A 20,897-nucleotide genomic window follows, 5' to 3' on the forward strand; every position below is an offset into this window, starting at 1 on the left:
GTATCATATTCACAATGCTCATGGTCGTTGATGTATCCACATGCTCGCTACTTTTTAAGAAGGAAACAGACCTCATATAACAACGATTGTACTACTGATTTTGTGCGTGCTACAGCATGGCTTGAGGCAGCGAATCTTCGTGCTGATGCTTTAAGACTGGTGCACTGGTTTAGAATCCTTTTTTCCTAGTTCAGGTGGCTCATTGGTCATAGGAAGACTGTGTCCAGTGGATAAAGATCAAAACTAGTTGAACACCGAACCAAGAATGACTTTTTCCTGCAATACTCCCAAGGGCAGTCGTTATCAAAGAATTAATTTACCCTTTTAATCGCTCATCTATTTGGATTTTTTTGGTAATAGTATGCAGTTTCATACAAGGGTGACATTTGTACGTAACTCATTTAAGCTACTGTATAATTTATAAATTTCCATCTCTTGCTTGTCTTATGTAGAGCTGACATGTCAAAGTGCTTCAAAATACCTTCTGATCAATCTTTTCAGACTCTGCTTGAATTCTTTAACGGAGTCGTCTTGACTTATCTATCCGCATCTCAATGTAAATCAAAAGTTGAAAAATTTTATTATCAAATTTCGACAATCGACAATCAATGTATTAAACGGATAGTTTCCACGGTAGAAGTAAATCAGTTTTAATTTCAGTTGCTACAATATCCGGTTGAAGAATTTTAATAATCTGTTCACTTTTTTATAAACCTTATCGGAAATCTAAGTTTCAGCTTGAGGTCTTCACTCTAGGTTACGTAACAAGAGTGAACAATTATTGGACGGTCTGAAATTTATAGTCGAATATTTTAGAACAGGTGATATTCGAGGGTTTACAAGACAGGACATATTTTATAAACAGGTGAAACAGATCTTAGATATATCGTATTCACTTTATTAGCGAAAATATGTCGGAGCTCAGTTCTCATATGGACCATGTGTACATCGACAAGGAATTATCTGCAAATTTAGATTCAACTTGCGCATTTGAGGGTCCAGAAAAGCTACTAGAGATTTGGTTCTACCCGAATGAAGAATCAATTCCAAATGGGGGTAAGGGACTACGTTCAATATCTGTGGAGGACTGGTGTTCTATGTTGAAATTAGTTAACTGTGAGGTTCTTTCGATCAAGAAAACTAAGAAAATAGATGCTTTTTTACTGAGTGAATCGTCAATGTTTGTGTTCGATCACAAGCTTACGTTAAAGACATGCGGAACCACTACTACTTTGTCCTGCCTGGAAAAGCTGTTTGATATAGTAAAGGTTCAATTGTCGTGGGATCTATTAGATCCTGAACTTAAAAAGTTTCGTCCGTACAAAGTTTTTTACTCTAGACGGTGCTTCATGTTTCCTGCTAACCAACGTTCGATTCATAAAAGTTGGTCAAATGAGGTAGCTTGCCTTAACAAGTTCTTTTGCTGTGGCGTCTCGTACTTGATTGGCCGTATTGATCAAAACAATCATTGGAACCTGTATGTCACGGAGACTAATAAAGGTTTGGAAACCTTTGACTCCTCTAGTGAAATGGATGAAACACTGGAGATCTTGATGACCGGTTTGGACCACAATAAGGCACAGCAATTTGTTTATAGTAGAAACTCGACGACAGAACCTGCTGATCAAGAAAATAATGGCACTAATCCAACAGGACATTTGATGGGATTAGCAACTAATAAATCCACACAGCTGAACCAAATCTATGATAATATTACAGGCGTGTCTTGTGCAGAAGACGCTTTTGCTTTTACACCATGCGGATACTCTAGTAACATGGTAGTGGACGAAAAATACTATTATACTTTACATGTGACTCCTGAAAAAGGGTGGTCATATGCTTCATTTGAAAGTAACGTCCCCGTGGAATCTCTATCCGGTGGTAAGATGAATCATTATGATGTTTTAAAACAGGTACTTGAAGTTTTTGAGCCCGCTGAATTCTCTATAACATTATTAGCCAAACGTCCTCTTTCGAAGGATCTGTTGAAGTTAACAAGTTTGTTTGACAATGTAGCAGCATACCACAAGTGTGATAAAATTATACATGAGCTGGACGACTATCAATCGATCTATTTAAGGTACAGGCAGGCTATTTAAATTAGGCTCTTCAAAAGAAAAACCCTGTTTTGCATTCTAGCTTAGATAATTACCTGTGATCCAATTTCATATTAAAGAGGGATTTAATCTCCTGTTGTATTCTTTTTGACTGTCTTTTAACCCAGCTGTAAAATCACACAGACAACCGAATATGACTTCACTTTGTTATAATAAGAGTGTCGCACAAACGAAGGCTCCCGTATTTTAAGTAATTATAAGTATTATCTAACAAAAGCTTTTAGTTTATCTCCCTTTCTATATATGACTTGATGGTCGCTTATACAAGTACTGCGACTGTCTTGGCCATTCGCCTCGAAACAATGGAATTTGAGCGACAGCCCTTTTGTACCACTCATAACCTACATGAACCTAGTTTAACAAAATAGAAGTTGGAATCAATACCATAAACAGCCAAAATATCAATCTAATCGATTATTATACAAGAAAGACCTTCTAGCTATTACTACTTTATTGAGTCCACCAGAGACTGTTTTTTAAAAAACCTTAGTTGTTAGCATTGACCGGTATTCCCTTGTAGTAGTAGTAAATATAGGGCGCCATTGTTCAAGTGACACAAATAAAAGATCAGGAATCAGTCAATTAAAATGCCGTTTGAGGGGCAAAACGAAATAATTTAAAATGATTTTACAGAGCCCATTCCCAATGTGAATTTAGCTCAAGCTTATCGCAATGGTCTGTGAGAAACTCAAACAAAGATTCGGTAGTATCTAAGTAACGAAACCCTTCATATCCCTTGTGTAAATACAAAGGTATACAAAGACTGGCAAAGTCAGCACCTGACACAACGAATTTTTGTCCCGCACCGCAGATGTTTTCACAATGGATTACTATACCCTGTCAGTGCCAACCGTCAAAAGTCGCCCTGACACAAAGCCGTTCTTTTACAATGTCAATACACGAAAAGAGAAACTATATATATTGGGTACAAATAATCCATCATTAGGCTTTCCGACGTTAACATTTTCATCTTACTTCTTACTTCTCATTTACTCTCTCTTTTGATTTAGTAGGACACATATTCTTAAGGGAAACCAGACAGGACTAAAGAGTTTTCTGAATATAATTATAACCGCCTACTGCCACAACAACTGAAGTTAGAAATAATCAAAGATGAAATTCACCAATTACATCATTGCCTTGACTGGTGCATTTGCTTTGGTCAATGGTCAAGCAGACATCTCCAACTTAACTGCTAATAATACTGCCGGAGGACACAGTGCCAATTCGGGCGTCATGCTTAACGGAATTGTTCCATCCATTGCTGGCGCCGCTGTCGCAGGCGCTCTAGTTTTCTTTGTGTAACTTAGAAACGGATTCACAGCCATGGTAACATAGCAGTTTCATTTTTTTTATTGTTATTATTATTGAGCACTGTTATCATCAACATTATTACTATTTTCCAGTTCCCACCCACATACAGATGTCTGCATATTATTAGGTTGAATTTTGTGTTGTATTATTTTACTTTCTCCTTTTGTGATTTTTATCTTACTTAATGATGGTTTGAATACAATCAATCAAAGATGGGCAGAGTTTCCATTTTTTTATTATTACGAATACTGCGACTTTTAAGAGGCAACTAGTAAACTATATACTAGTTCCATACTATCACTAATACTACTACTACTACTACCACCACTTGCCCCTATTTTTCTGTTACATTAATTTACTACTATGATTTAAAGAGTTCCCAAAAATTGTTTAAAAAGCCAAAAAAAAAATATAAAACTTAAAAAAAAAAACCTACCAGAACAAAATGTTTTTATTTTATTATAATTTTATGATTATAATAGCATCAACTCGTTAGGCTGCCTCCGCTCCGCAGGTGATGGAGGCGCTTCTATTATTATTACTATTATAGACTACTACAACTACTTCCACTACCTCCTATTATTACCCACCACTACTACCATCTCTGCTACACTGCTAGTATTGCCAATGTTACTGAGCTATGATTATAACAAAATCACTCTTTTGGTTTCCTTACGAGTTTTGGAGGGGATTTATCACCATCATGTGATGATCATTGTAGCGGCGGGTTAGCTAATATCGGTTGACGCCGCTTTGATCTTTGAAAACATCCCGCCCATTTAATTACTAATTTACTATTATTCGATTATTTTTTTACTTTTTATTAATTTTTATTTGATTATTATTATATTACTCTATTACTCTATTACTCTATATTCTTAAACTACTCCTACTATTATTATCATATTTATCATTTCGCACTACCCACTCACTTTCTGTTTTACCTGTATTGTGTTTTCGTTAAACGTCGCACATAATAATATCCCTCTCTCGTTTACTAACGCCGCACACGCTCTCACCTCCATTAAAAAACGAATTACCACACAACATATATACTACTCATACAATGATAACGATAGCAGCTCAACTAGCCATTCCATCTAAAAACTTAGATTCACTTTTTTGAAGTAGTACAGCGATTGCGATTGCCAACACGTTCACGCCACTGCGGTTTCTTGCTTAAATTTTCTGCAAATCGTTCCTCCCCATCTGACCAAATCCTACGCCGAGTTTATTACAACAGAATATTTCGCAAGCATTTTTTTGCGGGTCCAAACATATCCTATCACTGACATACACGTAGATCTTCTCTCTCTCTCTCCGCCTCCCCCCTCCCACCCCCCACTCCCTGACCCCCTTCGAAACCTGTGCTCTTTCTCTGCGCTGCCTCTTGCATAGTCTGACTACTGCAGCCACCAGGCCCAAAAAGCACTCCCCATACACAGCATACACCACCATCCCTACCACGTTGCCTACCCAGCCACCACTCGGATTTGCTTGCAGGCAAAATTAGCTATCGACCAGCCTGGCCCGCAGCATCAAGCCTGCAGCCCAACTGTCGCCCGTCGGACACCGTCGGATACGGCGTCAGTGCTATTGTTGTCCATGAAATCACACTACACGATTTCAGTGCGGTGTGACCCCTTCTGGGCATCATCGACCTCCTTGCGTTATCTGAGGGCTTGTGAGGCTCGAGGCTGTGAAAGCGGAATTCGAAAAAAAAATTTTCTATTTAGTCTGTAGAAGTTTCTTTCCATAGAACTCTCTTGTTGACCGGCCTAGTCCTCTTTTCGACAATTTTTTATTTAAAGAAGTCTTAAAGTGCCACATCTCAGGATTTAAGTTTCGCAGCAGCTTTTCTTTTGCTTTTGCCGATTTGGTTTTTATAAAGCTGATATATATACATACTCATATTATATATATAGGCAACAAGGTATTTCACTTGCTTTCTTACAAACTACACTTTACCAACGCTGGCAAACTGAATATTAAGAGATGCAATACAAGATAGCTCTAACTTCTGCTGCACTTCTAATAGGTGCAGTGCAAGCTCAAAGTAAGTATTGGTTTTTTTCGTAAGATGGAGAGATATGTGGGTTCATGGGGGAGGTTCCATGGTGCGCAAGTATGCACAGAGAGGTCTTCTTTGGTTGGTGCTCGAGGGATCTGTGTTGCAGCGCCATGGCAGGCTGGAGCTGCTGTTGCAGCTGTTGATTTCGACTAGCGAACGCTGGCGTGTGTGTTGGCAAGGTATATGTACGGAGGTTTCATTATGGAATGCTGTGAGGTATATGATCATCTTTTACGGGTCGATTTTCTGTAATTTCCGAAAGAGGCTTTGATCCGGATGCGGAAAAAGTACAATAAAAACAAGTCCGAATCGGGAAATCTTAGTGGGGAATCTTTGTTTTGTTTGATCCTTGCTGGCCTCGAGCGTGCATATGTATGCATGCATATGCATACGTGTTAGCTACATCGTTTTGAATCGCACACGTTAGGTTTGTTATCGTAAAAAAGTGTGTTACAGCATTATGAAACTCCTCCCACGTTTGAATGTGGGCGTATTTGTTATTTTTATTTTGCCCCATACAGACACTGCCTCGCTTATTTCTCCGTATGCTCTCCACCTCCCACTTCACTTCCCTCAGACAGGCATAAACTGAAGAGCCCTTGTTGGGATCTATCAGAGCTTGGGACGAATTCGATGTTGAATTTTTTTTACTAACAATGTACTTTCGCAGATAGCACTAGTGATGTTCCATCATCATGTTCAATCGAGGCGGGAGCTACCGCTGTAGCTCAGGCGGATTTGGACAAGTACTCCAAGTGTGAGAAGTTAGTTGGTGACTTGCTTATCTCTGGAACTGCCGACAGGATGTCTTTGGCCAATGTTCAAGAGATCGATGGTTCATTGACTGTTAATAATGCTACTAAGTTGGTGAGTTTCTCTGCCGACTCTTTGCAGTCTATTTCCAAATCTTTGAACTTGAGAGGGTTGACTGTATTGGAGAAGGCTAGTTTCGGTTCTTTGGAGGAAGTTTCTGAAATTGACTTTACTACGTTGCCAGCTGTTTCCAACATCATAACAAAGTTGAAGTCTGCTGACAAGCTTATTATCTCGGACACTAACTTGGAATCTATTGATGGTTTTGAGTCTTTGCAGTCTATCCAGATTCTAAATATCAACAATAACAAAGCTTTGGCTACCATCAGGTCTCAGTTGAAGTCTGTCTCCAACGCTTTGGACGTTTCTTTCAATGGGCGTCAATCCAATGTTACTTTTGACAATTTGCAATGGGCCAACAACATTACCATGAGAGATGTGAACTCTGTATCCTTGAAGTCCCTAGAAAAAGTTAACTCCTCCATGAGTTTCCTAGAGACCTCTCTAGAAGAGCTAAAGATCAGTAATTTGACTAGCGTTGGTGGTACTTTGACTGTTACTGGCAATGATGACTTGAGTGAAGTTGACTTCCCATCCTTGACTGGTGTTTCTGGTGCTTTGGTTGTTGCGAACAACTCCAACTTGGAGCAAATCAACGGTTTCTCTAATGTTCAAACTGTTGGTAATGCCTTAATCATCAGTGGTAAATTCAACTCGCTTGACTTGGACAATCTAAAGAGTATTAAGGGTGGTGCTCAGGTCGAAACTACCTCCAGTAATTTCACTTGTGATGCATTGAAGGCGTTGCAAAAGGCTGGTGGTATTCAGGGTGATACTTTTGTCTGCAAGAATGGTGCTTCTTCAACCTCTATGCAGTTAGGTTCTGGTGGTTCCGGTACCGCTAGTGGACAAAGTACTGCCTCATCCACTGACGGCGCTAAATCTTCGGGTATTGCTGCTAACTTCGCTCCAGGTTCTTCCTTCATGGGTGCTGTTGCCGCTGTCGCTGTTGCCCTATTATAAGGGAGTTATTTTAAAATGTATTTGCCTCACTGACGTCTCTTCGAACCAAAGAAACGGGGGTTTAGACACCGTTTTTTATTTGTCAAATGATTGTTGCCTTTCCCCAACCTGCTTCTTATTCATAGGTAAGTGATATTGGGCTCTTATTTTGGCTGAGGAGCTCTTAAATGAAATTACTTTGAATTAAATTGTTTTATATATTATTAATCGTCTGTGGAACTAAATAAACGAAAGCATTACTTTTACATTCACCCGTAAAGGTAATTCAGTGCTCTCTATTCTTCCGATTTAACTTGAATTTCTAGAATATACAGTATTTAGATAAAACATAATCACTTTAATACTCTGGGTTTTTATGTGGATAATTTGGTCTATTTCACCCTTAGATTTATATATAAACTGTAATAAAAAAATACTTACATCCTGAAAGATTATAGTCGAGGATGAGAGAAAGCACTTATATTTGTACTCAGACTGATCATTAAAGCCGGAAAGGATGTATAATATATGTTATATGTGTTTTGAATGTTACTGGATCAAGTAGAAGGCGTCCCTTAATGATTTCTACAAATGTTTGCACCTCTCGCTCAAAAATTTCATTAAAATTGACACAATATTTTCCAAAGCCTCCAACCAATCTTTGAGTTGCTTATTGACTTTCTCCTGGTCTGAACCCAGCTTAGCAAAGAAATCCTTCCTATATGGACATGCCTTCATTGTCAATTTGAATATCGGTCTTACCAACATACCGTGATATTGCACCAAAGTTTTACCATAAGCATCGGTGAAAGTTTTAGTCATTTCCAACTCTGGATGATCAACAGTTTCCCTGATTGCCTGAGCTGTGAATTGGAGTCCTCTTGTTAACCATAGCAATCCTTCTGACGCTGTTTTCTTACCTTGGTTGGATTCGTTTAAAACCAATTCCTGTAAGCTTAATGATTCAGAAGGATGCGACTTTAATCTATTGCGAACCTTGGTAATATTGCCATTCAAGTCCTTTTGGACAACGGAAAATGCAGCATTACCCAATAAATCAAACAATTTCACCAAACCTTCTGCAGCTTCTAGAAAATCAGGCGTAGAAATGTTATTGGATGAATCAATCAAAACCTCAGTAAAAGAGCGCTTTATTTCGTCGAAAAAAGTTGACATTGTTTAAATGTTAGTTTAGTATAAGGTAACCTCTTAGTATTAGAATATCTTCTTGCAATAGTAAAAGCCAGAAGACTGTTGCGTTTTGTTGATGTGTTAGATTGAGAAGATCGAAAGTTGCTCTTAGCAATTTTTAAACGTTCCGTGCCCCAAATGCTGAAAAGGGCTGAGCTGCTACAAATATAAAGAATGAATGATGAGCAGACGTTTTATATTTTAAGTTCTCATTGGTAAAAGATAGAGAAAGAAGGACCTGTTTGTCCTTGGAAAGGTTATATGTAAGTTATTCATTCCTTCTATTTAACATATAGCAGGCTTAACTGTGTGATTCAGAAAATTAAAAACTATAATTTTATTTAATGTGCATTTTAGTTAAGTTTGTTGAAAACGGAACTACGTTGTACCCCTTTGCCTTCTTCCAAGTTTCATCTTTTCAGAATAAGTTAGAGGCTTCTTAGGAGCTTCTGAGTTGGTTGAAGTGGAGGCAGGTAATATTGAAGGAGATGGAGTTGTTTCGATAGAGTCATCAGATTTACGGGCAGCGAACACGGGACTAGCAGTAGCCTTTTTATTCATCTTCGTCTCAATCATCTCATCAATTTCTCTCTGCTTACGTGCAGCTTCGTCCTTCTCTTTATTGCGCCTGGCACGCTCCTCGCGTTCCTTAGCAAGACGTTGTTCAAGTTGATACCTCTCCTGCTCTTCTTGCTCGGCAGCCAGTTCTTTCTTACGTATGGACACCAACTCCTCGAAACGCTGCCTGCGAATTTCGTCAAGCGCAGCTTTCTTTGCAGCTTTTAATTTGGCAGCATTTTCAACCCGCAAACTATCTATCTTTGATTTTTGAGCAATTACAATTTTAGCTTTGAATTCCTTATAGGATGGGAATATCTTAGACAATCGCTGGTTTAATGCAACACTTTCTTCGTGGTCCTTCTGATTCTTTTCCAACATCATTTTTTTCAACTTCTGGTAATTCTCCAAATCCTTATCCTTTTGAAGTTTGGCATCCTTTTCCCAAAGTGGTAGTTGAAGCTTTCTGTATGCTCTTTCAGTATGATCAACCTTCTTGAATGCATGTCTCATACGATCATCCAAATCTTTCCTATCTTTAGATACCAATTCGACTGTGAGTTTTCTGAATTTCTCAAGATTCATGTTCTTAGACTCTTCAGGATCGATGTAGATTAAGCCCTTTGCATTAACATCGATGATCATCTTCCTCATTGTCTTCTCGTTGATCTCCGCTAATTCTCTTTCTCTTTTTTCTTCAGCACGACGTAAAGCTTCTGCTTCCATTCTAGCTTCAGCTGCTTCCTTTTCTTCTTTCATACGCTTCTGTCTTTCTTCAACAACCTGTTCAGAAGTCAAAGTAATACCAGAAATGGATTGTTTTTCCATCTCAAGCTTCTTGGCACGTTCTTCCACAGTTTCCTTTTCATTGGCAATAATTTGATTGTTTTGTCTGATCAATTCTGTACGTGCCAACTTAATCTTCTCAACATAAGACGCTTCAGAGAAGCCTTCAGTTTCCTCCAACAGCTTTGCCAACTCTAACAACTGTCTACGAACAGCAGAGTTATGAGTCAAGACTGGCTCAGATTCTTCCTCAACCGCAGGTGCAGCAGATTCTTCCCTAGACCCATACTCTTGAGAAAACTCTTCGTCGGCAAAAGCAACGCTAGAACCACCTAAAACCTCAAATGGGTCTTCTACGAATGAAACGGCTTCATATTCGTGGTCAATGGTAAAGGAGACATAGTCGTCCATTGCTGCCTGTAATAAAGCCTTTTCCAATTCTAGAGGAGTTAACTCGAATGGCGCAGGTAAGCTAACATATTGGAATAACTCATCCAACTTAATCACACTAAATCTCTTTGAAGCATCGATAAAGGCCTTTCTAATAATGTAATTTTTCAAGGGAATGGCATACTGCTCAAAGTAAGGCTTCTCAATCAAAGAAGGCAGTAACGCAGCCAGTCTCTCCTTAATAGTGGTGACGTTAAAGTCACCGGTGATTAGGTGATATAGTTGCTTTACATCTTCGTCAACTCTGCTGAAGATGGAGTCATCAGTCACAGCCTCTAGCATTTGCTTTTTGGTGGGCTTCGAATCTAGGTCCAAGAAATCGGTCAAACGCAAAAGAGGATCATAACCAACAACAGGCAAGTCATCTTGCTGGATAGATAAAACAGATAACATAAGCTGAGACGAATGTAATCTAAAGTCTTCTTCCGTAGCTTTTGGATTTTGCAAAAACAACTCAAAAAACTTTTTTAGAGCAACGGAGTTCAATAAGTAGTTGTTAGAAACCGAAAACACCTTAGCCATATTTTGATAGTAATTAGCTAAGATGAACGGCTTAGGAGGACGAGTAGATGTGGACAATAAGTGATGCACGTCTTCAATGGATCTAAAAGCTTCGTGCCACAAACCTAGCTTCACAGAGACGTTAACCTGCAAGATACGTTGATCCAGGTAACGCTGCAAAGTGTCAGCATCAGACAAGTCTACAGTATACTGTTTCGACTTTTGTTGCTGATAATTAGCAGCATCTAAATGCTGACGTAACATGTCTGCCAATCTTTTGAATTCGTTCTTACGATTGTACTTCAAGCAAAATTGCATAGTTCTGTTCACAACACCAGAATAAGTGATCTCGAGCTGAGAGTTATTTCTCAATAGATCCAACACCGTACGGTAAGATTCCCAAGTGAATCTCAACCAAGAGGTCACAGCTTCGTCGTTAAAACCTCCAACAGACTGATCCTGCTCGTACACAGAAATTAACAGATTTTCCGGAGTGACACCACCCTCCAAATCCTCCTCATCCGTGTTCTCACCCTCATCAGCTCTAGCTTGTTCAACTGACATTTTTTTTTCAATCAAATCAATGAATTTACGGGACACAGCACCGACGGAATTCAACCCATCAGTAGTGGATTGGACATTTTTCCTATATTGATACAACCCATCTTTAATCATTTTACCCTTCTTAAGTTCAACTCCCAATTCTAAGAACTTGAATACAATGGGCTCAATAGCAGATGGGTCCGCAGAACGAATCCTTCTAGATGAAATGTACTCAAATAGCGACTGCAAAGCAGCCTGTGGCTCACCAACTGAAATTAATTCATCCGCTCTCTTCAGAGCATTTTCAGGACGCAGAATAGGAGGTGCCATGTCGTCTTAAATGTACCTGTGAGCCTTGGTAATAAGTGTTATCTATCCAGTATGAATGTTCAACTTTTCATGAAGTTGATTTCAAAACTCAGAAAATTTTTCGCCAGGCAACAGCTTCAATTTGATAGTCGTGTTTTACGGTATAACTGAAGGAAGCAATTTAATGTAGTTTGGGAATAATGGTGGGATTATACTAGTTGTGCTGGGTTATGCTGTCCGGGTGAATTGTTTATTTTATATATTTAGGATTTTAGATATTCTAGATGTAGACAGATGTAGGTGATTAAACTGTTTGTGCCATGAGGTCTATGATTTCGTTGGCTGGATCGTCATCATATCTGGCGGTTTCAATGTTGGTTAGGACCCTTTTAATGCCGGCATTTAACTGTGGGGATAGCTTTGCTAGCTCATTAATGACGTAGACTCTGCCGGCGTCATCCAAGAAATTGGATTCAATCATGACTTTGTTAAATTCGTCGATGGAGGATATATTTGGGACGGCTATCTCATTGTCGAAGCAGCTTTGGATATCCATTTGTCGAAGGACACTGTGCGCAGATGTGGTGGAAATGATTAGCAGACGGCGGTCGTTTGGGGGCTTTCTTTTCAAATAAACCTTCAAGACTTGCAAGATATTGTTCGAAAACCTAGGTCCAATTGGGACCCAGTCGACTAAAGTTTCAATGGAATCGATGACTAAAATGTTCAAAGGAGACTTATAGGCATCTCTGAAGGTGTTATCAATGAATGAAATTTTTGCAGTTTCGGACATGCCCGCGATTTCTACTGGAGAAATCATTCTTACAAAGGGGAATTTGGAATTCAACGCGATGGCAGCTGCCAAGGCAGTCTTTCCCGAGCCTGCGGGCCCATGAACTAATAAGGAAACAAGTCTTGATTTGCTACTCTCTTGGACTTGACGAACATAACGAGAGCCGTGTTTCAAAATCTCTTCAACCTTTGGAGAGTAGTAAATTATTCCGCTTTCCACACAAGTCTTCAAATCCTCCTCACTGATACCAAAAGCGGGCGTAACTTCATTTAGTGCGTTCATGAAGTCATTTCTAGTAACCTTCATAGACGCAATGTCCTTCTCGTTCATTTTGGTTTTACCTTCTCCAATGTTTACAGTTTTGTTAATGGCAAATGAACTTGCACTTTTAACCAACCCTTCTATCTCAGCACCAGAGAAATTCTTGGTTAAAGCAGCTAGCTCTTTCAGATTGACGTCAGGCGCCAACATGTTATTTTCTCTCATTTTCTTGGTTTGGATTTCAAAGATTTGAACTCTTCCTGGTTCATCTGGAAGTTGGATTTCAACCTGAACTTCAAATCTACCGGGACGTAACAATGCGTTATCAATTAAATCTTTACGATTTGTCATACCGATAACTAATATATTGTTTAGTTGGTCCACACCGTCCATCTTGGCTAATAACTGGTTGACCACATTGTCTCCTACACCGGTCCCATCACCCCGTGACCCCCTTTGCTTAAAAACAGAGTCCAACTCATCAAAAATTATAATGTGTAAAGAAGAATCCTCACCTTTGGCTTTGTATTCTGCCTCTGCGTCTTTAAACAAGTTACGAATATTTTCCTCGGATGATCCAACATACTTACTCAATATTTCGGGACCATTGACAATCTTGGGTTCCTTGGCATTTAGCATAGTACCAATCTTCCTCGCAATCAACGTCTTACCAGTTCCTGGTGGTCCATATAACAATAGACCCTTGACATGAGAAATACCTAGCTTCTCAATCACTGCAGGAGGAAATATCCTACTTGCAAACGCTCTTCTAAAGATCTTGGTAAATTCCCTGTCCAGACCACCAACACCAAGATCCTCAAATTTAAAATCTGAACGGATAACTGCGTCCGACCTAGGCCTTAAAGAATTCGAAGACTTCAAGTTCACCAGACCACCCCTGCCCTTGAAGAAATTGATTTGTGTTTGCTTCACTAGAATACCCTTGGCCTCGATGCTAGAAGATGCCGCACTAGAAATTTCCACATCTCCTAGATCAATTGTTTGCAAGCTTCTCACACGCAAATCAAAGATATGTCCCTTAAACTCAAAAACGAGATACTGCGTCGCCGTGAAAATCTGTGAATCAAACGTCTTAATAAGCTGCTTGGCCAATTCATCCTGGTCAAATTGAACATCTACAGCCTTAGAACGTACTCTAAACGAAATTTCCAGGTCAAGAACACCCAAGTACGCCTGTTTCCCAGATTGCCGGAACATATCAAACGCCCTCGCCTTAACCTCTTGATTCAACGACCACCCACCCCAAGTACGCTGGTTCCCATTGAACCCTAAAGTACCCGGCTGAACAGCAGATGTCTGCCTCGTCGTGAAAACAAAAAAATCGTCCACTGCAATATAGATATTATCTGCAAAATCAGAAGGCGATACGGCCACCACATTCATTAACGCCAGCGCATTGTTAGGACAATTGACAATTCTCATTTGTTTTGGCGTAGGATCAATACGACTCATATCTGGAGGAGATGGTGTATGTGTAGCTCTGCCAAATGAAGGCAACTTCCCTGATAACCCTAGCTTCTCCATCTTCTAACTTATCTCATATATATATAACCTTTAATAGTAACTAAAATAAACATTGGTAAGTTCTAAGGTCTCAGAAACTGTTGACGTTTTATTATATAAAAGACATCGCCCGTGACTAATGACGCGAAATGGAATCGCACAATTGCGCAGTATATACAACTGGAGAGTGCTATCCTGGCTATTTGAGGGACCAAGGTGTCCAATGCACGGATTATGACATGCCCTTCGATACTTTTCGAGCTATATCTGTGTGTGTGAGGGGGGAGAGAGCTAGCTTTCTTCCGGCTTTCTGTTGAATAAAGCGTATACTAAGATGCCTAATAAAATTAGCTTCCAATTCTTTTGAATGAAACTTCTTTTGTCTGGTTCTGAACCTTCTCCAAATGAAGCAGTTGCAGATCCTGAATTAGCCCTCTTATCTTGGTAGGTTTTTGTAGATTTTTTTAATTTCTTAATAGCAGCTTGGGGACCAGGTTTGGAATCAGTTATTATTGGTATGATTCCAGAAGCCTCAGGATTTGTCGTTAGGGACAGTTTGTAAGGGGTTTTATTGGTATCCCTGTGAATGTGTAAGTCGTAATCTAAGGGAGTTTCGAGCTGTGTGCGATGTTAGTAAAGTACTCAAAGAGGGCGTCAATTGTGCTGAGGCATAGGTAACACATACAGTGAGGTAAGCATGGCAGGCATATGGCTTATTGTTGATAGCGGCACCTACGCAATATGGACCCGGGGGAAGATCGTTGTTTACATCTATAACTTGATAGTGCTCAGGTGAGGTTTCCGTTTCGTGGAAGTAAACCAGAGAACATAGAGGGTGTTTCTCTTTAGTGGTTACCGTCTCGGCATAGAGAACGATAGGCTCCTTAGAGGCATGGGAGAGAACACTCTGGATTGAAATAACCCATAGCAGCATTAACCCCTTCATGTTTAAATAATTCAGAAAACAAAACGCAGGTCAATTGCGCTCGATATAGTCCAATCCAGCTTCGTTAATGGTTGCGTTGTTGTAGAATTACAGTAGCGAATATTCAAAAATCACGAACAATTCTCAACAAAAGTCTTACATCGGGAGGGAACTTATTGCTAAAATAACGTCTATGTAAAGAAGGAACGTTGGTAATAGGAGAAAGCTGAATACATAAGCATAGGCTAAGAAGTTGGTAGAATGTTTTCCGGATATAGAAGGCGTTTCTTTCAAGATGTGTCGTTTGCCATTATCTTTATGGGGCTGCTGAGTCAAGCGATATCCGATATTCCTACAATTCTAAGGGGTAGCAAGAGGTACTTCATGCAAGCGATTGATGGTAATGTGTTTGATAGGATGTTTTTATTGGAAGGTGACAACAAATCACAGTATGGAACCGTTGAGGAATTTGTAGATGGGTCTAAGTACTACGTCCCCGATAATACGAATGGTAGCCAGCCTATATCAAATATTGAAGAACAGGAAGCGTCTATCGTAGAGTATGCATCGAAGATTGTTAATGAAGAACTGAAAACGAACAAATGTCTAAAATCCATGGGTACATGGACATATACTATCTGCTATGATGGTCGGGTGAGGAATGTGACTCAGAGCTTTCGATGGGCCAATTTCCCCGACGACATTCTATTGGGGGAATCGGTGCATGATTCTGAAGCAGAGGAACCATTAAAATTACTGAAAGATGAAGACGGTTATTACTTGAGTGAAGTTTTGGGGTCTGGTGCTATTTGTTCTCTCACTGGTGAATTTAGAACAACTGAAATCATCTACAGATGCGATGGAGATGTAAGAACAGATAGATTAAAAAGCGCAGTTGAGGTTGGGACCTGTAAGTATAAGTTGACAGCAACGTTAGGAAAATTATGTGAATTACCTTTGTTGTCTCAAAATGCTTTCCCCAATGAAAGTAATACAATATATTTTGAAAAAGGAGATTCTGGACTCTTAGATGTTAGTTCTTGGTTGGACCATTATGAGGTAGATCGTGTGGCTGGTCATTTTTATCTCCTTTCAACGTATTCTAAGCAATTAAACAATGATGCGCTTTTTGTTCTTTTGTACACTCGATTCTCAATGGTGGAGCCCAATAATGCATCGATATCACAGAATATATTATACAAAGACGCTTTAATGGCTGCTATGGACATTTTGAAGTCCGGTTTATCCAGATTCTCAATCTTTCCCAAGTTAGTTCTCATAGAAAAACATGAATTATATCTGAGAGTAATAGATTATCAGCATAATACCTTATCCATTCTAAGATTATATCAAGGTTCAGATAACTCGCTAGATATGACAACAGTGGATCCTGAAGTTGTGGGGAACATGGAGAAAGGAAACTTTTACAATTATTGCGATGAATACTTAAAACAGAAAAAAGTATCAGACTACAAATAAACTAGATATTAGTAGTGAGCCACATCTAGAAGAATTCCAAGCGCTTTACATGAAGAAACAGTAGTCCGCGGTAATATAACTGGTGGAAAGCATGTTGAAAATGAGAAAGGTGCACATATCTAGATCTTGAGCGGTTTTAGATAAGCTATAAGCACTTCGCTTCTGAATTGAACAAGCTTCATACTAAAAAACGAGGGCAATGATGGCCACATAGCCGAAGTAAATTACAAAACGAACAATAATTTAGGGGGAATAGATTGTATATCGGGATATTATATCTGGTATCGATAATTAATACAATATGTATTTCCTAACAAATTCATATACGGACGGATCGGTATACCTATAGGATAGTTGTCTCTTCAATACGTTGTTTAAGATGATTTCTGTGATAGCATACGTTCATTGATATGCTGTTCAATTACTAAGTTACCCTAGGTAGACTTAAAGAAAAAGAGCCATTTGGCGATGTCGTGTTTATTCCAAACCCATTCTCGATGTCATTTAAGTCATTGCTGGGAGATCCAAAGAGGCCATCTACTAAAGGATCAGTATCACGAGCTCTATAATTGTTGTTGTGGTTAACAGCAGCAGGTAATTCTTCGTGGGACTCATGTGGTTCAGTAATTGGATCTTCTGGTAAGATATATGCCTCAACAATTGGTTTTTTTTATAGTTAGCGTTAATTTTACCTGTAGGTGGTAATCTGGCCCGTGTAGCACCCTTACTCTTTGGTAATTCATCATCTTCTAATATTGGGAATGTAGGGCTATCATGATTTTCAGGAACTTGATCTGCGTTTTTACTTTTAGCCATTTTAAGATGGAACAAGTTACAGCGGTCATAAGCCTTTGTCAGCAACGGTCTTATGAGATTCAAGTATTTGCCACTGTCCAGAGATTCCTTGGTGACCGTTTGGTACACTACATTATCAAATTCTTCTGGTTGTATCTTTTTATCTTTTTCTTTAGCTTCCGCATCCTTACCTCTAAATTGTAAAGTCAATAACTGTAAAGGAACAGAACTTGATAACACACCAAACTCTTTTTCCAAGCCCAACTCCTTGAATCCAAAAAAATCATCACCTGTAAGTTCGGATGAAAAGTCACCCGTTAGGAAACTTTGGCTTTCATCCTCAAAGTTGCGCTCGGATAAATCCTGAAGCGTTGGCTTTAGCAAATCTTTTAGGAAGGCATTTAATTTATTCTTAATGTCCGTTAACTTCCGTGGCTTTTTAGTGAACTCGTTCTCAATGTAAGTATATAAATCATCGGGCTTGTTTATACCATTTTCCAGTAGAGACATGCACAAGATCTGATAAGGTTTCCTATTATTTAAAGAGTTTGTCTCATGATGTATCTTCACCGACTTGATTAAATTTGATAAATAATCGCCCGCAATCTCGGTTAAGGTATTTATTGCAGTAGATTCTGTACTTTCAAAACCATGAGACATGGCTATTTTTGAAACGTTTTTGTGCATTATTTTCCACATCAATTGTCTATTGTTTCTATAGTTATGAGTTTTAAGTTTTGAGACGGGATCGATATCTATTTCATCATTTATGGTAGCGGTTTTATGACGTTGTTGGAATGTAGATATTTTGGATTGGTTACGATTTTGTAACATTCTAATCAATGATATTTTATGACATGCATGCCTTATTTCATAAATTAGCTCGATATTCTTGTTAATTTTCGGGGTCATACCCTTATCTTTGTTGGCAAGAAATATACTCCTTTTCGGTTGAGAATCTGCCAACATGTGCTGGATCATTGCTTCTTCCTCTTTGTCCAAAAGTTCATTGCTAATACCTTTATAACCAATATCTGGATATGTGTTTATGACATTGTATTCGGTTAAAAACAGGGAGTCATCAATGTCTACTTCTTCAGCATCCTTATCTAAATTGTTGTTCAATTGTTGAGAATCCTGAGAAACCAGGATATCCTGATTATTTTCTTGCTTGATTACAGATCCAAACCCATTTTTCATTATAGATTCTTGCTCCGCCTGTTTCCTATCCTGTTCTGCTTTTTGTTGCTCTTTGTACTCATGCAGGGCTTGCTGAAATTCCTTCATCTTGGAAGGATTTCTCAACAGAGCAACCGAGTCGGAATTTATTTTCCCATCTTTAAATAATGCAGACCGTTTCATACATATCTCTGCTCTCACCTTAGCAGTTAAATTCTTCCACGTGGAAAGTTCTAAATCGTCGTCACCATCACCTTTCTCGGTAAAGAGGTTTTGTGATACTTCTATATCATCCTCATCCTCTTCTTCATCCTCCTCGGCTTCATCCTCTTCTTGTTCTGGATCTTGATCAGGTTGCGCCTCGTTATACAGTGATTTCTGTTGTTGTTGCTCTTGTTGCTTCTCTTCATCACTATCTGTTGATAAGTGGTTTTCGCCACCATTGATAACACTTAAATTTTGCTTCTTCGAACTAGTTCTAACCTCATCAATCTTTGGATCTTCTACAACATCCTTTGAAGCAAACTTCCCATGGGTTTTTATTGGATCCTCAACCAGGTTATCAGCGACATCATTATTTGGAGGTACATAGTCATCGTCTTCTTCATCATCCTTGATCGTCTGAACACCTCGTCTTACAACACCGCCTTTTCTCCCAGTACCTACCACTTCATCCTCATCTTCCTCATCCTTACCCTCCTTTTCCAGTTCTTTCTCCACTTCAAACCTATCACGAACCACAATATCTGGGATAAATGGTATCAATTGTTGAGACTTTTTTTGCATTGCAATTGCATGGGCTCTCAGAAAATGCTTGGGATCGGAATTATAGGTCAAACAATTCTTCCAAATCAGCATGATATCATCAGTAAACTGCTGTTTTGATTTGTACTGAAAAGTCTTCAGCTTTTTTAATACAGTGTTCAAATCCATTGGTTTTTTGATTATCTGGTAATAATTGGGCGCATCCCTCTTCGAAACTTTGTTTAAAAAGGCGGTAGAATGTTCCGTGTAGTTTCGCAACTCAAGAACAACTTTTTCGCATGCATCATACAACTCCTCTTGACCAATTTTATCGTCAGAAGCCCATTTAGATCTGTTCTTGCGCACATCCATTATCAAATGCTTTAGTTCGTAATCAGAAATTTGAAGCTTTGATTTGTTTTCTTGAATGGTAGCGAACAAGTGTTTCAAAGAAAGATTTGTAACACCTAAATTTACAGGTAAGCTGGAAATGCTGTTCCTCGTCTTCTTAGGATCCGGACCCTCTGTATCAGTACTCGAAGCAGCATCCTTGTTCTGATCCGACTGGTCGCAATTCTTCCGCTTTTTGTCATTTTCAAGTAGTTTATCATTTTCTTCCAACTTCAATCGTTTCAGCAAGGTTTCCTTGTCGTTCTCAAAGTTGTGATATATCTTGTTAAAGTTCTCAACGATGACCTGGGTTTTATTAACTCGTAGTTTGGGCAATGTGTCCTTTGAAATCTGCAACTGTACCACCAGTTTCCCCTGACTGTCTATTTTCATCTCAATATTATTACTTTTCATTGCAGTGGGGGGCGCCCTGGTGTTATCCTCCTCTTCAGGCTCATCAAAATCGTAATCATCATCCTCCTGTCTAACCTTGAGCTCACTACTCCCATTAGATTTCGACCTACCGACTAACCTGTCGTCTTCCTCCTTCCCCTCATCACCCCCCAACATAATGTATTCCATTGTATTCTCATCCTCACTATAACCAGGATACATCGCATCAATCCCAAACTGCCATAACACATATCTCAATTTTAAAGACAAATTCCCAATAAACTCTCCACCATCCGTGTTTTGCTTCAATTCCTCCAAATCCAAGTCTGAAAAATCTGTCCCATTACTGCTATTGCTTTCCTCCTCACATCCATTCGCTGCCGCCCCACCGCCCTCCACTCCCGATGTAGTCGCCGTAGTGCTACTGCCAGGAGATACATCCCTATTTTCACCCTCCCTGTCCTCTGCACCCGCTTCCTCCTTCTTTTCTACACTTAATACAACATTCCCCTTAATCAATTGGTCCCATATTACTTTCTTGGCCTCAATATCTGGAATTTCAAGAATATGACTTAACACTATTAGTTGTTGTGGTGAGAGATACTGTCTAAAAATATCTCGATTATGTAAAGTCTCCGCCAACCTAAGTAGTAACCAGGTATTCGACTTCTGATAGTTGATAAGCGGCATCTCAGACATCCTTTCCCTTCGCTCAAGAAACCAATACCCACTTCCACTGTCCGTTAAACGTCGCTTCTT

At 39.2% G+C, this 20,897-nt stretch overlaps 8 protein-coding genes and 1 further gene across 8 annotated transcripts; 4 read left to right on the top strand and 5 right to left on the bottom strand.

Annotated features, from left to right (window-relative positions):
• Positions 1–911: 911 nt before the first annotated feature.
• On the top strand, positions 912–2,099 carry SPE2 (adenosylmethionine decarboxylase SPE2; the record flags this gene model as incomplete). Its single annotated transcript, XM_003648013.1, has 1 exon — positions 912–2,099. The coding sequence occupies one exon, from the start codon at positions 912–914 to the stop codon at positions 2,097–2,099; it is 1,188 nt and encodes a 395-aa protein (XP_003648061.1).
• Positions 2,100–3,230: 1,131 nt separating this feature from the next.
• On the top strand, positions 3,231–3,422 carry Ecym_7422 (uncharacterized protein; the record flags this gene model as incomplete). The annotated part of the gene is made up of 1 exon (XM_003648014.1): positions 3,231–3,422. One exon carries the CDS (start codon positions 3,231–3,233, stop codon positions 3,420–3,422), a length of 192 nt encoding a protein of 63 aa, XP_003648062.1.
• Positions 3,423–5,426: 2,004 nt separating this feature from the next.
• Ecym_7423 (uncharacterized protein) lies at positions 5,427–7,338 on the top strand (the record flags this gene model as incomplete). Its single annotated transcript, XM_003648015.1, has 2 exons — positions 5,427–5,487; positions 6,173–7,338. 2 exons carry the CDS (start codon positions 5,427–5,429, stop codon positions 7,336–7,338), a joined length of 1,227 nt encoding a protein of 408 aa, XP_003648063.1.
• Positions 7,339–7,902: 564 nt separating this feature from the next.
• Positions 7,903–8,493, bottom strand: Ecym_7424 (GLTP domain-containing protein; the record flags this gene model as incomplete). The annotated part of the gene is made up of 1 exon (XM_003648016.1): positions 7,903–8,493. One exon carries the CDS (start codon positions 8,491–8,493, stop codon positions 7,903–7,905), a length of 591 nt encoding a protein of 196 aa, XP_003648064.1.
• A 393-nt stretch (positions 8,494–8,886) lies between these two features.
• Positions 8,887–11,676, bottom strand: RPG1 (translation initiation factor eIF3 core subunit a; the record flags this gene model as incomplete). Its single annotated transcript, XM_003648017.1, has 1 exon — positions 8,887–11,676. The coding sequence occupies one exon, from the start codon at positions 11,674–11,676 to the stop codon at positions 8,887–8,889; it is 2,790 nt and encodes a 929-aa protein (XP_003648065.1).
• Positions 11,677–11,959: 283 nt separating this feature from the next.
• On the bottom strand, positions 11,960–14,254 carry SEC18 (AAA family ATPase SEC18; the record flags this gene model as incomplete). Its single annotated transcript, XM_003648018.1, has 1 exon — positions 11,960–14,254. One exon carries the CDS (start codon positions 14,252–14,254, stop codon positions 11,960–11,962), a length of 2,295 nt encoding a protein of 764 aa, XP_003648066.1.
• Positions 14,255–14,524: 270 nt separating this feature from the next.
• EMC10 (Emc10p) lies at positions 14,525–15,167 on the bottom strand (the record flags this gene model as incomplete). Its single annotated transcript, XM_003648019.1, has 2 exons — positions 14,525–14,851; positions 14,919–15,167. 2 exons carry the CDS (start codon positions 15,165–15,167, stop codon positions 14,525–14,527), a joined length of 576 nt encoding a protein of 191 aa, XP_003648067.1.
• A 252-nt stretch (positions 15,168–15,419) lies between these two features.
• YOS9 (Yos9p) lies at positions 15,420–16,637 on the top strand (the record flags this gene model as incomplete). Its single annotated transcript, XM_003648020.1, has 1 exon — positions 15,420–16,637. One exon carries the CDS (start codon positions 15,420–15,422, stop codon positions 16,635–16,637), a length of 1,218 nt encoding a protein of 405 aa, XP_003648068.1.
• Positions 16,638–17,061: 424 nt separating this feature from the next.
• Positions 17,062–20,837, bottom strand: Ecym_7429 (the record flags this gene model as incomplete).
• Positions 20,838–20,897: the final 60 nt, after the last annotated feature.

The sequence above is a fragment of the Eremothecium cymbalariae genome, chromosome 7, assembly GCF_000235365.1.
Source record: "Eremothecium cymbalariae DBVPG#7215 chromosome 7, complete sequence".
NCBI lineage: Eukaryota > Fungi > Ascomycota > Saccharomycetes > Saccharomycetales > Saccharomycetaceae > Eremothecium > Eremothecium cymbalariae.